This window comes from Microcaecilia unicolor, chromosome 3 (assembly GCF_901765095.1).
Source record: "Microcaecilia unicolor chromosome 3, aMicUni1.1, whole genome shotgun sequence".
Classification (NCBI taxonomy): Eukaryota; Metazoa; Chordata; class Amphibia; order Gymnophiona; family Siphonopidae; genus Microcaecilia; species Microcaecilia unicolor.
The window spans coordinates 401665955-401680924 of record NC_044033.1 but is presented as its reverse complement, the minus strand read 5'-3'; the positions used below and the strand labels follow the sequence as shown (position 1 = coordinate 401680924).

Genomic DNA, 14970 nt, shown 5'->3' with positions numbered 1-14970 from the left:
TATTCTTTTTAATGTTTTTCTGAGTGAATTGTATCTTGTTTCTAGGCCTTTTGATTGAACATTTTTCTTATGCAATGACATTTTGCTATTGTTCCTAGTAGTAAAGAGCCTTCAGGAGACAACAGAGGTGATAATGCAAGTGTATGAAAAGATTTCTCAATGGATGCTTGAGAGTGGTCTGAAAATTAATCCCAGTAAAACAAACATATTATGGATATCAGGTAAAGATGTGGATTTTCCACAAGTAAAACTTAAGTTAGCTATAGTTGAAATTTCAATCCAGGCTCATATTAAAATATTAGGGGTAATTTTGGATTCTACTCTGGGAATGGAGAAGCAAGTCAATGAAATTATGAGGAAAGACTTTTTTTAAATTGAAGTTGCTTTGTTAAATTAAACCATAACTACAACCTTCTCAGTTTAGAACAACCTTGCAATCCATGGTTTTAAGTCAAATAGACTATTGCAATATTGTTTCATTAGGTTTATTAGATACACAATTACACCAAATTCAGGTAATTAAGAACGCAGCAGCAAATTTAATTTTAGGTCCATTTTTGGTCAAATTGGTTGCCTGTGAAGGCAAGAATCCATTTGAAGCTGTTGATGTTTGTCTTCAAAATCCTATATAGGCAAGCCCCAGATTTTCTTCAACACATGGAGTGGCGTAATTGAACAGGGATGACCATCTCTAAGTGCACCCATCTCTAAGGACGTCCTAGGAAAGGGACGAGGAAACCATTATTATCGAAACAAGATGGGCATCCACCTTCCGTTTCGATAATACGGTCGGGGACACCCAACTCTCAACATTTAGGTCGACCTTAGAGAAGGTCGACCTAAATGTTGAGATGGTCGACCTTAGAGATGGCCGTCCCCAGTTTTCGAGGATAATGGAAACCGAGGACGCCCATCTCAAAAACGACCAAATCCAAGTCATTTGGTGATGGGAGGAGCCAGCATTCGTAGTGCACTGGTCCCCCTCACATGCCAGGACACCAACCGGGCAACCTAGGGAGCACTGCAGTGGACTTCACAAATTGCTCCCAGGTTCATAGCTCCCTTACCTTGTGTGCTGAGCCCCCCACCCCCCCCAAAACCCACTCCACACCACTGTACAACACTACCATAGCCCTAAGGGTTGAAGGGGGGCACCTCCATGTGGGTACAGTGGGTTTGGGGTGGGTTTTGAAGGGCTCACATTTACCAGCACAAGTGTAACAGGTAGGGGGGATGGGCCTGGGTACGCCTACCTGAAGTGCACTGCACCCACTAAAACTGCTCCAGGGACCTGCATACTGCTGTCAGGGAGCTGGGTATGACATTTGAGGCTGGCAAAAAAAAAAAAAAAAGTTTTTTTTTTAGGGTGGGAGGGGGTTGGTGACCACTGGGGGAGTAAGGGGAGGTCATCCTCGATTCCCTCCGGTGGTCATCTGGTCAGTTTGGGCACCTTTTTGAGGCTTGGTTGTGAAAACAAATGAACCAAGTAAAGTCGACCAAATGCTCATCAGGGACGCCCTTCTTTTTCCCATTATTGGCCGAGGACGCCCATTTCTTAACCATGCCACTGTCCCGCCTTCGGTATGCTGTTGACACGACCCGGAACTTTGGTCTTCCCCGCGACGGAAAACAGTTGAGGACACCCAAAATCGGCTTTCGATTATGCCGATTTGGGCAACCCTGAGAAAAGGACACCCATCTACCAATTTGTGTCGACAGATGGGCGCCCTTCTCTTTCGAAAATGCCCCTTATAATCTCTTTATATTTATCTGTTAGGGAGTTATGCTCCACTCAGGAAATAAGATTGAATATAACCAGGGGAGTGCTGGTAAATTTTTAACAACAGGCTCTTTCTCCGGATGTAGCCAGCTCTGCAGTTGGAAGGGCCAGGGGTGGCCGGGGGGGGGGGGGGCGAGGGGGGGAGCAACACTTGCCTCTCTCTCCTCCCTTCCTTCATGCGGGCATGCTAGGCATACCTTTGCTGGCAGCCAATAAATGGACTGCCACCACTCCCAACGTCTTGCTCTGAGCAGCATGCTCGAGAAGTCCCAGCCTGTTGCCCAGAGCTGGAAACAAGGAGCAGGGAGCAGCAGTAGTCTATTTACTTGGCTTGCAAGGCTCAGCATCCCCACCAGCAAAGTAAAAGATAATTCAGCAGGGGGCCCAAGCCCACATTTTGGGAGCCAGTTGTTAAAGAAGCCATGGAGGGTCCTGCTTTAACAACCGGCTCCCAAAATTCTTAAAAACTTAACAACCGGCTCTTGCGAGCCTGTGAGAGCCTGCTCTAGCACACCACTGAATATAACATCAGTATCAACCCATTGAAAATCAGTTACTAGGAGGAGATCTTTTATAGGTAGTGATCCCAAATTGTAGAATAAGCTACCATGCAATATAAAAGATATTACAAGTTATAACACTTTTAGGAGGTTAGTTAAATGTTATCTTTTTGCACAATATTTAACAGGTATTTAGGATAGAGATTAACCCCCCTCCCTGTTCATTAAGCCTTGCTAGCGACTGCTTATGTGGTAATGCCAACACATCACATTCAGTTTGAATAGACTGTGTTGGCATTGCTGCGCGCAGCCACCGGAACAGCTTAGTAAACACAGGGGTAAATGTTGTGAGGTTCAAGAAAGTGATTTGAAATTATATTATAATTGGAGGTATGTCTCTTGTTTTCTTCTCTATTTAATTTCTAACCTGCCTTGAGCCAATTAGTAAAGTGGAATAGAAACATCCATATTAGATTAGATTTGTTTAGAATAAGCAGATTTTTATTTCTAGGTAGAAAAAAGTTTAGAGCATCACTAAAAACTAAAAATGACTAATTTAGGTTATTATAAATGAACTATGTTGATCTGGAACCTTGGCTATAATACCCAATTATAAAATCAATGGGAAGCATGAGGCTGACTAACATTCTATCATGAAATGGCTAGCCACCTGCCTGGGGCTAAACCTGTGGCCACTTAAAGGGTCTATCCCAAGCACAGCTCAGGTCTACCTGCACCTGGGCATGTACTCTCCACTAGCACCCTCTTCCCACCCACTGGGTCCCAACTGCCTCTGTACAAGTCTTCTGCTCTCAGGTTATCCCTGGTGATTTCTAAGTTACTGGGACCACACTCCCAGTGGTCCCACTGTTCCTAGAAAGCACTCACAGATCCAACACACAAACCACCAGGATCCTTAGGCCAGACAAGCAGAGTTAATAAACTAAAAAGGGTTTATTGTCATTAAAAATATTGAACAATGAACTATAAAAACAGATGGAAAATAACAGGCAAATAACAGGTAACTGGAGGAGTGGCCTAGTGGTTAGGGTGGGGGACTTTGGTCCTGGAGAACTGAGTTTGATTCCCACTTCAGATACAGGCAGCTCCTTGTGACTCTGGGCAAGTCACTTAACCCTCCATTGCCCCAGGTACAAATAAGTACATGTATATAATATGTAAGCCACATTGAGCCTGCCATGAGTGGGAAAGCGTGGGGTACAAATGTAACAAAAAATAAATAAGGATCAATTATAAAACTATGTAAACATTTTATCACTACCTTGATAGTGCCTAGGAAGTTCAGGAAATATAGCTGCTCACAGGGTCTCGGTAAAGAGGTCTTTCTCTCTCTACTTTCAAACTGAGACTGGAGAAAAATACAGTATTTCCAGACTGAATTTGAACTCCTGGGCAAATCAGAGCCCAGAACAGTGGCATACCTAGGGTAGTTGACACCCGGGGCCGGTCATTTTTAAACCCCCCCCCCCCCCCCCCAAATCCAGTACTAGGCATACCGAGAATACAAAACATCAGGACCTATAGAGCGATTCTACCATACCATAAGCAGTAATTTCTACGAGTCACACAAGGAAAAGGAAAGCATCTTAAACACTACAGAGAGCACTAGAACATCAATTCACCTATTGTAAAATGAAACCAGACAGAATAATATAGATCGTCGATCCTGCACAGTCAATGCCAACTGAAAGCCATGTCTTTTTCACAAATACAGATACACCCTAATCCACTATAGAATAAGTAGTAATATTTAAACTTTCTATTTAGACAAAAATTAAACTGAACCCCCAAGATGCCAGACTCTGCATACAATGCAACACCACAGAAACAGAAAACGTCCCCTAGTACTGTGCAAAATATAAAGACAGCAGATGTAAATTTGAAAAAACTAACAAATACCAATCACCACTTTACAAATTAACAAATAGAAATAAAACAAATAATATCATTTTATTCGACTAATACATTTAGCTTTCAGAGGCCAAAATCTCCTTCCTCAGGTCAATACAGTATAGTGCTGTTACATTATCCTATCCTGACCTGAGGAAGGGGGTTTTGTTCTCTGAAAGTTAAGTCAAAATGTATTAAAATTAGTCCAATAAAAAGATGACCTTATTTACATGTTCTACTTATAAACATTTATTAACACAGCTACAATACTATATCCTAAAGCAAAATAATTAAAATATATATTTACAGTTTGTTGTGTCTGGTTTCTGCTTTCCTCATCTTCTTTTCACTGTCTTCCTTCCATCCAGCATGTCTTCGCTCACTCTCTGCCATCCAGTGTCTGCCCTTTCTAATGTCCCTTCCATCCAGTGTCTGCCCTCTCTCTCTGCTCCTTCCATCCACTGTCTGCCCTCTCTCTCCCTTCCATCCACATCTGCCCTCTATTTCTGCCCCTTCCATCCACCATCTGCCCTCCATCTCTGCCCCTTCCATCCACCATTTACCCCAGTCTGCCCTCTTTCTCTCTCCCCCTTCCACCCACCATCTGCCCTTTCTCTCTGCCCCTTCAATCCGTCTGCCCTCCCTCTCCCATCCATCCAAGGTCTGCCCTCCCTCACGCTCCCCACTTCCATCCAGGGTCTGTCACCCTCTCTCTCTGCCCCCTCTTTTCAGCCCCCTTATTCCACCTGCCCCTAGTTCCAGCCCCAGCCCACATCTCCCATCTGCCCCCCTTTTCAGCCTCACTATCCCACCAGTCCCCAGCCCTTTTCTCCCATCAGTCCCGAGCTTCAGCCCCAGCCAGTTCTCCCTGTCCCCTTTAAAGCCCCCAGTTTCAGCCCCTGCCCCGTTTCAGCCCCCAGTTCCAGTACTAGCCCCCTTATCCCAAATGCCCTCCTTTTCAGCCCCCAGTTCCAGCCCCCTTCATCCACCACATGCCTTGCATCCCCCCTTTTCAGCCCCCCCCCCCTTTTCAGCCCCAGACCCATTCTCCCACCTGCCCCAGGCATGGACCCATTTCCCTCCTGCCCCCTTGTCAGACCCCCAGACCCCTTCTCCCATCTGAGCACTCCCCTCCCCAATCCCCTTCTCCCCTATGACCACCCCACCCTCCCCAATCCCCTTCTTCCCTCTGAGCACCCTCACCCTCCCCAATCCCCTTCTCCCCTCTGAGCACCCCCACCCTCCCCAATCCCCTTCTCCCCTATGACCACCCCCACCCTCTCCAATCCCCTTCTCCCCTCTGAGCACTCTCCCCAATCCCCTTCTCCCCTATGAGCACCCCACCCTCCCCAATCCCCTTCTCCCCTATGACCACCCTCCCCAAACCCCTTCTTCCCTCTGAGCTCCCCCACCCTCCCCAATCCCCTTCTTCCCTCTGAGCACCCTCACCAATTTCCTTCTCCCCTCTGAGCCCCCCCTCTCCCATCTGAGCTCCCCCTCCGTCGAGAGGCCTGAGCCCTCTTCACCCTAAAGCCACCACCCTGCTTTTTTTTTTAAATCCGTGCAGCGATGCAGGCAGCGCCTCGCGTCTGCCCTGCATGAACTGAAAAGAGGAAATCGCTTTGCTGACGTCGGGCCTTCCCTCGCTTGTTGTCCCACCCTCTTTTGAGGTAACTTCCTATTTCCTCGAGGGCGGGACAACAAGCGAGGGAAGGCCCGACGTCAGCAAAGCGATTTCCTCTTTTCAGTTCATGCAGGGCAGACGCGAGGCGCTGCCTGCATCAGCAATCGCTGCATGGATTTTAAAAAAAAAGCTGTCGGTTCTCGCGGAGCACCCCCCACCCGCTAACACCCGGGGCGGACCGCCCCCCCATTGGTACGCCACTGGCCCAGAATAACATTTTTAAAAAGTATGTGGCCACATCTCTGCAGGTTACTTCTTATCTGTGTTAAAGTAAAGAAGGAACAGTCATTTCTCTGTAACAGCTTTTAAACATAAAGCATGCACCACCTTCTAGCCAAACTAGAGAAATATACTTCATGAAATATTCGTATAATTCACATGTTGGAAAATTCACCATTTCACCACAGATTCAAATAGATTTTTGAAGTGCTTTGAATCCACATCCACTGTGTGCTACTGGTGAAATGTACAAACTCTTCATGTAGGTCCATAAAAACTTTTCCTAGTATCCTTTATACAAGTTTTCAAATGAAAAGTATGTACGTTTGAAGACTACTCACAGAAAAAAGTACCTGCAGAGATTTGACTTGATTTTTCTGTACATACTTTTACCCATCTAAATAACATGAATAGTTTTCAAAATGCATCATTAAATATGTTGTGTCCCCTGACCTAACCTTGCATCTGATTCTACCTATTAATCCCAGTGCATGCTGTTTTTACTTACAGGGTGGGAAGTTTTCAGACAGATTATTTATCTGGGTAAATAGGCATCAATCCAGCAAAAGGCTTTTGAAAATTAACCTCCCAATGACTAAATTTATAAAACAGTTTAATTCTATAAGGGTCTACTTCATTGAGGCTTTTTTCCTCCTTTCTGTCACTAAGGGAAAAATCTCAGGACCTGAGAATACATGGAGATACTTACCATGAAATGATTCAAAATGATTGATTAGGAAACCACATTCTTCTATAATTTTGTCCTCTATGGTTCTCTTTCCCATGCCAAAATCTCGTAAAGTTTTCATGGTAAACTTTCTCATCACTTTCCAGGTCTCACCATGAGAAAAAATTATACCTAGAAAATGTAAAAAATGTAAATACAACCTTTGAATCACATTTCCAAATTTTATTTTACCAAATATTTCAGATAAAAATAGACAAGCAAAACATATTTGCCTTTCTAATTTCTTTTAGCAATTTCCTGTCTGTTCATCATCCTGGTCACTGATTATCTTCATTCTTCTTTGTCTCTAACACCTTAGAGACATAGAAGAATGAAGATAATCAATGACCAGGATGATGAACAGACAGGAAAATGCTAAAAGAAATTAGAAAGGCAAATAAAACTGGCAATAAAACAATAATGAGAGATTTTATTTACCTCTGTATTGACTGAGTAAATGTCTCATTGGTATGTACAAGTGTAGTGAAGTTTCTAGATGCAATAAATAACTTCTTCATAAAGTAACTTAGCCTCAGAAGAACGTAGAACCTGATGTTATAGGTAATGATGACAGGGCTACTTGACAATAGCGATCATAACTGGAACTTCTATTCTTAAATGTTTAAACAATGTAAATTTAGGTGTTTATTTTTCAGATAATTAGAGATTCTGTGAGAGTACAAAAATATATGTTCATTGGTGTTGTGGTGCCATAGGTACTATTGCTGGGTATCTTTTCTGGTGGAATGAAGTAGACTGAAGGGAGCAGCTGAAAGGGTAAAAAACTTGAATCAGGCATGGATGCTGTTCAAAAACACCATCCTAGAAGTACAGGACAAATATATTCCGCGTATTAGAAAAAGAGGAAAAAAGACCAAACGTCAGCTGGCATGGCTAAACGGTAAGGTAAAAGAAGCTATTAGAGCCAAAAAACAATCCTTCAGAAAATGGAAAAGGGAACAGACTGAAGACAATAAGATAAAACATAAGGAATGTCAAACCGAATGCAAAAAGGAGATAAGGAGGGCTAAGAAGGACTTTGAAAAAAAGTTAGCATTAGAAGCAAAAACACATAGCAAAAATTTTTTTTAGGTATATTAAAAGCAGGAAGCCGGCTAAAGAATCGGTAAGGCTGCTGGATGACTGTGGTGTTAAAGGGGCGATCAGGGAAGACAAAGCCGTACCGGAGAAATTGAATGAATTCTTTGCTTCGGTCTTCACCGAGGAGGATTTGGGAGGGATACCGGTGCCGGAAAAGGTATTTGAAGCAGACGAGTCAGAAAGACTAAATGACTTCACTGTAAACTTGGAGGATATAATGGGGCAGTTCTGCAAACTGAAAAGTAGTAAATCACCGGGACCGGGTGGTATTCATCCCAGAGTATTAATAGAACTGAAAAATGAACTTGTGGAGCTACTGTTAGTAATATGCAATTTATCCCTAAAAACAGGTGTGATACCGGAAGATTGGAGGGTGGCCAATGTAACGCCAATTTTTAAAAAGGGTTCCAGAGGTGATCCAGAAAATTATAGACCGGTGAGTCTGTCGTTGGTGCCGGGAAAAATGGTGGAGGCTATTATTAAGAATAAAATTACAGAGCACATACAAAAGCATGGGCTACTGAGACAAAGTCAGCACGGTTTTAGTGAAGGGAAGTCTTGCCTCACAAATCTATTGCATTTTTTCGAGGGGGTGAACAAACATGTGGACAAAGGGGAGCCGGTGGATACTGTTTATCTAGATTTTCAGAAGGCGTTTGACAAAGTGCCGCATGAAAGACTCCAAAGGAAACTGGAGAGTCATAGGATCAGAGGCAGTGTATTATTATGGATTAAGAGCTGGTTAAAGGATAGGAAGCAGATAGTAGGGTTAAATGGCCATTATTCTCGATGGAGAAGGGTGGTTAGTGTGGTCCCTCAGGGGTCTGTGCTGGGACCGCTGTTTTTTAACATATTTATAAATGACCTCGAGATGGGAGTAACTAGTGAGGTAATTAAATTCGCAGATGACACAAAATTATCCATGGTTGTCTCGTCACGGGAGGAGTGTGAAAAATTACAAGAAGTCCTCGTGAGACTGGGGGATTGGGCATCCAAATGGCAGATGAAGTTCAACGTTGACAAGTGCAAAGTGATGCATGTGGGAAGGAGGAACCTGAATTACAGCTATGTTATGCAAGGTTCCGCGTTAGGAGTTACGGACCGAGAAAGGGATCTGGGAGTCACCGTGGATAGGACATTGAAATCTTCAGCTCAATGTGCTGTGGCAGCTAAGAAGGCGAACAGAATGTTGAGTATTATTAGAAAAGGGATGGAAACCAAGCATGAGGATGTTATAATGCCGTTATATCGCTCCATGGTGCGACCGCACCTGGAGTATTGTGTTCAGTTCTGGTCGCCTCATCTCAAAAAAGATATAAAGGAATTGGAGAAGGTGCAGAGAAGGGCGACAAAAATGATAAAAGGGATGGGACGAATACCCTATGAGGAGAGGTTAAGATGGCTAGGACTCTTTAGCCTGGAGTGAAGGCGGCTGAGAGGTGATATGATAGAGGTTTACAAAATAATGAGCGGGATAGAGCGGACAGATGTGAAGCGTTTGTTTACGCTTTCTAACAATAATAGAACCAGGGGACACAAGATGAAATTAGAATGTAATAGGTTTAAAACAAATCGGAGAAAGTTTTTCTTTACTCAGTGTGTAGTTAGCCTCTGGAACTCATTGCCGGAGAAGGTAGTGACGGAAGCTGGCCTTGCTGAGTTTAAAGGGGGTCTGGACTGATTTCTGAAGGAAAAGTCCATTGATCCTTATTAAATTTTCGGTTTTTTGCCAGGTTCTTGGGGCCTGGATTGGCCACTGTCGGAGACAGAGTGCTGGGCTTGATGAACCTTTGGTCTTTTCCTAGCGTGGCAGTGCTTATGTGCTTATGTGCTTATGTTAGTGTCACTTAGAAGCTGTGTGCTCAGAAGAGGCACAATATACACCCCCTTCCCACTCTCTACCTCTACCATCTTCCTCCCTTACCAATCTTAATCATCCACATTTTGTTGTCCACCTCTTCATACATTATATTAAAACTGTTATCCAATCTTTGTTACCTTGTAAACCTGTTATACTATCCAGCTGATTTTCGAAAGAGAAAGACGCCCATATTTTGACCCAAATAGGGAGATGGGCGTCTTTCTCCCGTGGGCGCCCAAATCGGTATAATCGAAAGCTGATTTTGGGCGTCTCCAACTGCAATCTGTCACGGGAACGGACAAAGTTGACGGGGGCGTGTCGGAGGCGTGGTCAAGGCGGGACTGGGGCGTGTTTATCGGCTGAGGAGAGATGGGCGCCCTCCGCCGATAATGGAAAAAAAGAAGGGCGGCAGAAGCGAGAATTTGGGCCGCTTTTTGTGGACCCTTTTTTCTGACGATCAAGTCCCCCAAAAGTGCCCCAGCTGCCCAGCTGACCACCGGAGGGAATCGGGGATGACCTCCCCTGACTTCCCCAGTGGTGATTAACCACCCCCCACCCCGAAAAAAATAACTTTACAAACTTTTTTTTTTAAAGAGTATATCCTTCGCTATGCCTCTGTCCCTGAGACGGCAGTTGAAGACGTCCTTTCCTGCAACAGCAGTTGAGAACCTCCAAAATGCTTCCAAAACCCTCTTTATTTATTTGGATTGTGGATCACAAGTAGCAGCAGTGGGATTTGAACCAGCCACCTCTGGATTACTAGACCAGTGCTCTAACCACTAGGCCAGTCTGTCAATCCTCCATACTACTCCACTTCCTTGAAATTTGGCCATCACTTTGGGGGGGGAGGGGGCGGGCAGTATGTAGGTCCTTGGGCAGGGGAGGTATATGTGTGTCAGCAGAGGTATAAGGAAGGCATGGACGTCCTTCATGCAAACATTTTGGACATCCTGAACTGCCCCCCCTACAGGGACAGCCAAATTTCAAGGCTGTGGCTTAGAGGAGTGGTAGACAGGCCTAGTGGTTAGATCACTGGTCTGGTAATCAAGAGGTGGCCAGCTCAAATCCCACTGCTACTACTTGTGATCCAAAATCTAAATAAATAAAGAGGGTGCTGGAAGCATTTTGGACGTTCTCAACTGCCGTTGCAGGGGAGGACGTCTTCAACTGCCACTCTAAAAAAACAAAAGCTTGAAATGTTTTTTTGGGGAGTGGGCGGTGGTTATTCACCACTGGGGAAGTCAGGGGAGGTCATCCCCGATTCCCTCTGGTGGTCATCTGGGCAGTTCGGGCACCCTCCTTAGGAAGGAAATCATGTGCAAATGAGCTAACAGCGAGCAGCTCGTTTGCATTCAATTTCCTTCATGCATGCCCGTTCCTTTCCAGATTAGTAAGGGAAGGGCTTTTTCCATTCAGTTAGTGGGACCAGTGCACTATGAATCCTGACCCCTCCCACGACCAAATGCCTTGGAGTTATTCGTTTTTGAGCTGGGCGCCATCGGTTTCCATTATCACTGAAAAACGATTCCGCCCAACTCAAATCCGCCCAAATCTGATGCATTTGCCCGGCATCAACCATATTATCGAAACAAAAGATGGACGCCCATCTTTTTTTTTAATACGGTCTGTCCTGCCCCTTCACGCATCCGTCCTCGGAGATAGACACCCATGGAGATGGGCATTCACATTCGATTATGCCCCTCCACGTAAGCCACATTGAACCTGCTAATAAGTGGGAAAGCACGGGGTATAAGTGTTACAAATAAATAAATAAAAACGGAGTTTAGAATGCAAGACAAACGAGGGGAAGGGTGATAAAGTACTAGGGAAAATTATTTTTTTCTTGTGTTTATTCAACAAACATCTATTTTATTACAAAGCTGCATTAGCGGCTGGTGGTTCTAATGCCAACACAGCCCATTCACTTTGCATGGGCTGTGTCAGCATTGCCGCATGGCTTTGTAAAGGGAGGGGGGTAATTTTTTTGCATTGGGGTGTTTTATCAGCTAAAACCTAAAAACAGTAGTTCCAACCAAAACACAACCACGTTTCACCTAATCACTGGAGACAGAACATTAATGAAAACTATTTCAGTGGTATATAACATTAAAAAAGAATACCAAAGAAATGAGGAAATTAGAAAAAAAAACCAAAAACTTAAAAGGAGCACTTTCAACGTTTAAAAGTTTGTATGAACCAAAGATATTTTTAAAAAATATCAGGGTTTCCAAGATGGCAGTTCTGTAGTTGTGTGCAATTGGCCACATCAGTAATTTAATTTAATATGTAATTTGCATGCTGCTTCTAACAATAAAGGCACTTTTACTAAAACTTAGCACACATTAACAGAATTAGGGCCAGATGCACAAAGTTTACTGTGCTGGGAATGTTTGCTTTAGACTGGTTGTAGCCAGTCAAAAGCAAATGTTATTCTGTGAACAATGCACAAAGGGGTTTTCAGTGGCTCTAATGTGTGCCATTATCAGCCATGGAGAACCCCATGCAAATGTATTACAATGAAATAATTTTACAGCTGGTATGGAGCTATCCAAAGAAAAGGGAAACACAATCAGGCAGTTTGCAAAGACTGCCTGCTTCTGCTCCCTACCTCTTCCCTCCTGGTGGTCCAAAAGTAAATAAGTGTTTCCATACTGGGATAGATCAAAGGTCCATCAAGCCCATTATCCTGTTTCCAGCAGTGGCCAATCTATTTATTTATTTATTGCATTTGTATCCCACATTTTCCCACCTTTTTGCGGGCTCAGTGTGGCTTACAATACATTATGATTGATGGAAATACAGTTTGTTACAATTCGGTTATGGATTACTGTACATTGTGAAGAGTTATACGAGACAAAATCAAAGTATCGTTAAGGAATATATCAATGGAAAAGAACATTGAAACATTGAAAGGAAAACAACGGGAAACTAAAGGGTAATATATAATAACGAAAAACATATGGTATACATTTTTCTGTGATTAAAGGTATGAGTGTGGTGAGATTTCAGGATTGAGAATACATAAGTGGATGTGTTGATGTATAAGTAAACAATGAGTGTGGATTTTATATGTTTTGGTTCTTTCCGTAAATTTTATCAAAAAGATGTGTTTTCAGTAATTTGCGGAAGTTGGTTTGTTCGTAGATCGTTTTCAGGTTGCGCGACAGTGTGTTCCAGAACTGCGTGCTACAACTACTACTACTTAACATTTCTAGAGCGCTACTAGGGTTACGCAGCGCTGTACAATTTAACAAAGAGAGACAGTCCCTGCTCAAAGAGCTTACAATCTAATAGACAAGTGAACGGTCGGTCCGATAGGGGCAGTCAAATTGGGGCAGTCTGGAATCACTGAACGGTAAGGCTTAGGTGCTGAACGCAGCATTGAAGAGGTGGGCTTTAAGCATGTAAGAAAAGGTTGACGCCTGCAGCGCCTTGTATTTCAGGCCCTTGCAGTTAGGGAAGTGGAGGTTGAGGAAAGTTCGGGATGATCTTTTAGCGTTTCTGGGTGGTAAGTCGATTAACTCAGACATGTAGGCTGGGGCTTCGCTGTGAATGATTTTGTGGACTAATGTGCATACTTTAAAAGTAATGCGTTCCTTAAGTGGGAGCCAGTGTAGCTTCTCTCGTAAGGGTTTTGCACTTTCATATTTTGGTTTTCTGAAGATGAGTCTGGCTGCTGTATTCTGGGCTGTTTGAAGTTTCCTCAGGATTTGCTCTTTGCAGCCTGTGTACAGTGAGTTGCAGTAATCCAGATGGCTGAGTACGAGGGATTGCACTAGGCTGCGAAAGACGGATCTTGGGAAGAATGATCTTATTCTTTTCAGTTTCCATATGCAGTAGAACATCTTTTTGGTTGTGTTGTTTGCATGGGTTTCGAGTGTTAGGTGGCGATCGATAGTAACTCCAAGGATTTTTAACGTTTCTGAGATTGGAAGGTTTAGTTTTGGTGTATATATAGCGGTAAATTCCTTCGTGTTGTATTGGGAAGTGAGTATCAGGCACTGAGTTTTTTCTGCATTCAGTTTCAGACGAAATGCATCTGCCCAGGTGTTCATGATGTGTAGACTTTGGTTGATTTCATTGAAGATTTATTTGATGTCTTGTTTGAAAGGGATGTATATTGTTACATCATCGGCGTATATATATGGGTTGAGGTTATAGTTTGATAGGATTTTTGCCAAAGGGATCATCATTAGGTTGAAGATGGTTGGTGAGAGAGGTGATCCTTGTGGTACTCCACATTCAGGTGTCCATGCGGCAGACGTGGCTGAATTTGATGTGACTTGGTAAGAACGCTTGGTTAGGAACCCTTTGAACCAGTTTAGGACATTTCCTCCAATGCCAAAATATTCAAGTATGTGTAATAGGATTCCGTGGTCAACCATGTCGAAGGCACTTGACATGTCAAATTGTAGGAGGAGTATATTGTTGCCGGTTGCAATCATTTGTTTAAATTTAGTCATGAGGGTAATTAATACTGTTTCTGTGCTGTGATTTGATCGGAATCCTGATTGGGCATCATGCAATATTGAGTGTTTGTTTAGATAGTTAGTGAGTTGTTTAGTTACCATTCCTTCGGTTATTTTGGTTGTTAGTGGTATGGATGCTACTGGTCTGTAGTTGGTTATTTCTCTTGCGCTTTTCTTTGGGTATTGGGGTGAGTAAAATTTTTCCTTTTTCTTTTGGGAAAAGTCCGTTTTATAGCATGAAGTTTGTGTGGTTCGTTAGGTCTGTTATGAATTGTTGAGGAGCTGATTTCATGAGGTTATTTGGGCATACGTCTAGTTTGCAGTGGGATTTGGCATATCTTTTAAGTGTTTCAGAGATGAGGTCTTCTGATAGTAGTTCGAATTTGGTCCAGGTTCTGTCTGCTGTGTATATTCCATCTTCAGGGTCTAGACAGTCTAGGAGTGTGGCGTATTCAGTATGGCTGGCAGGTATTTTGAGTCGTAATTGTATAATTTCCTCCTTGAAATATTTCGCAAGGTTGTCAACGTCTGGTATATCTTTGCTGTTGTTTGTAACTGGTGTGGTGTCTAACAGTTTGTGCACAAGGTAGAAGAGTTTATGTGTGTCTTTGTAGTTTGGTCCTATTGTTGTCTTGTAGTGTAGTCTTTTAGTCTGTTTTATGGTATATTTGTATTTCCTCCGAAGTAGTTTCCAGGCATTTCGTGTTTGTTCATCTCT

The 14970-nt window shown here is 43.3% G+C and overlaps 1 protein-coding gene across 2 annotated transcripts in view; it reads right to left on the bottom strand.

Moving 5' to 3' along the window:
- LOC115467065 (cytochrome P450 2K4-like) overlaps nucleotides 1-14970 on the bottom strand; it is a 153165-nt gene that overhangs the window by 95834 nt on the left and 42361 nt on the right. For both annotated transcript variants that reach the window (XM_030198743.1, XM_030198744.1), the window contains exon 3: nucleotides 6804-6953. In XM_030198743.1, coding sequence (XP_030054603.1) covers nucleotides 6804-6953 — 150 coding nt within the window. The remainder of the gene's footprint in view (nucleotides 1-6803; nucleotides 6954-14970) is intronic.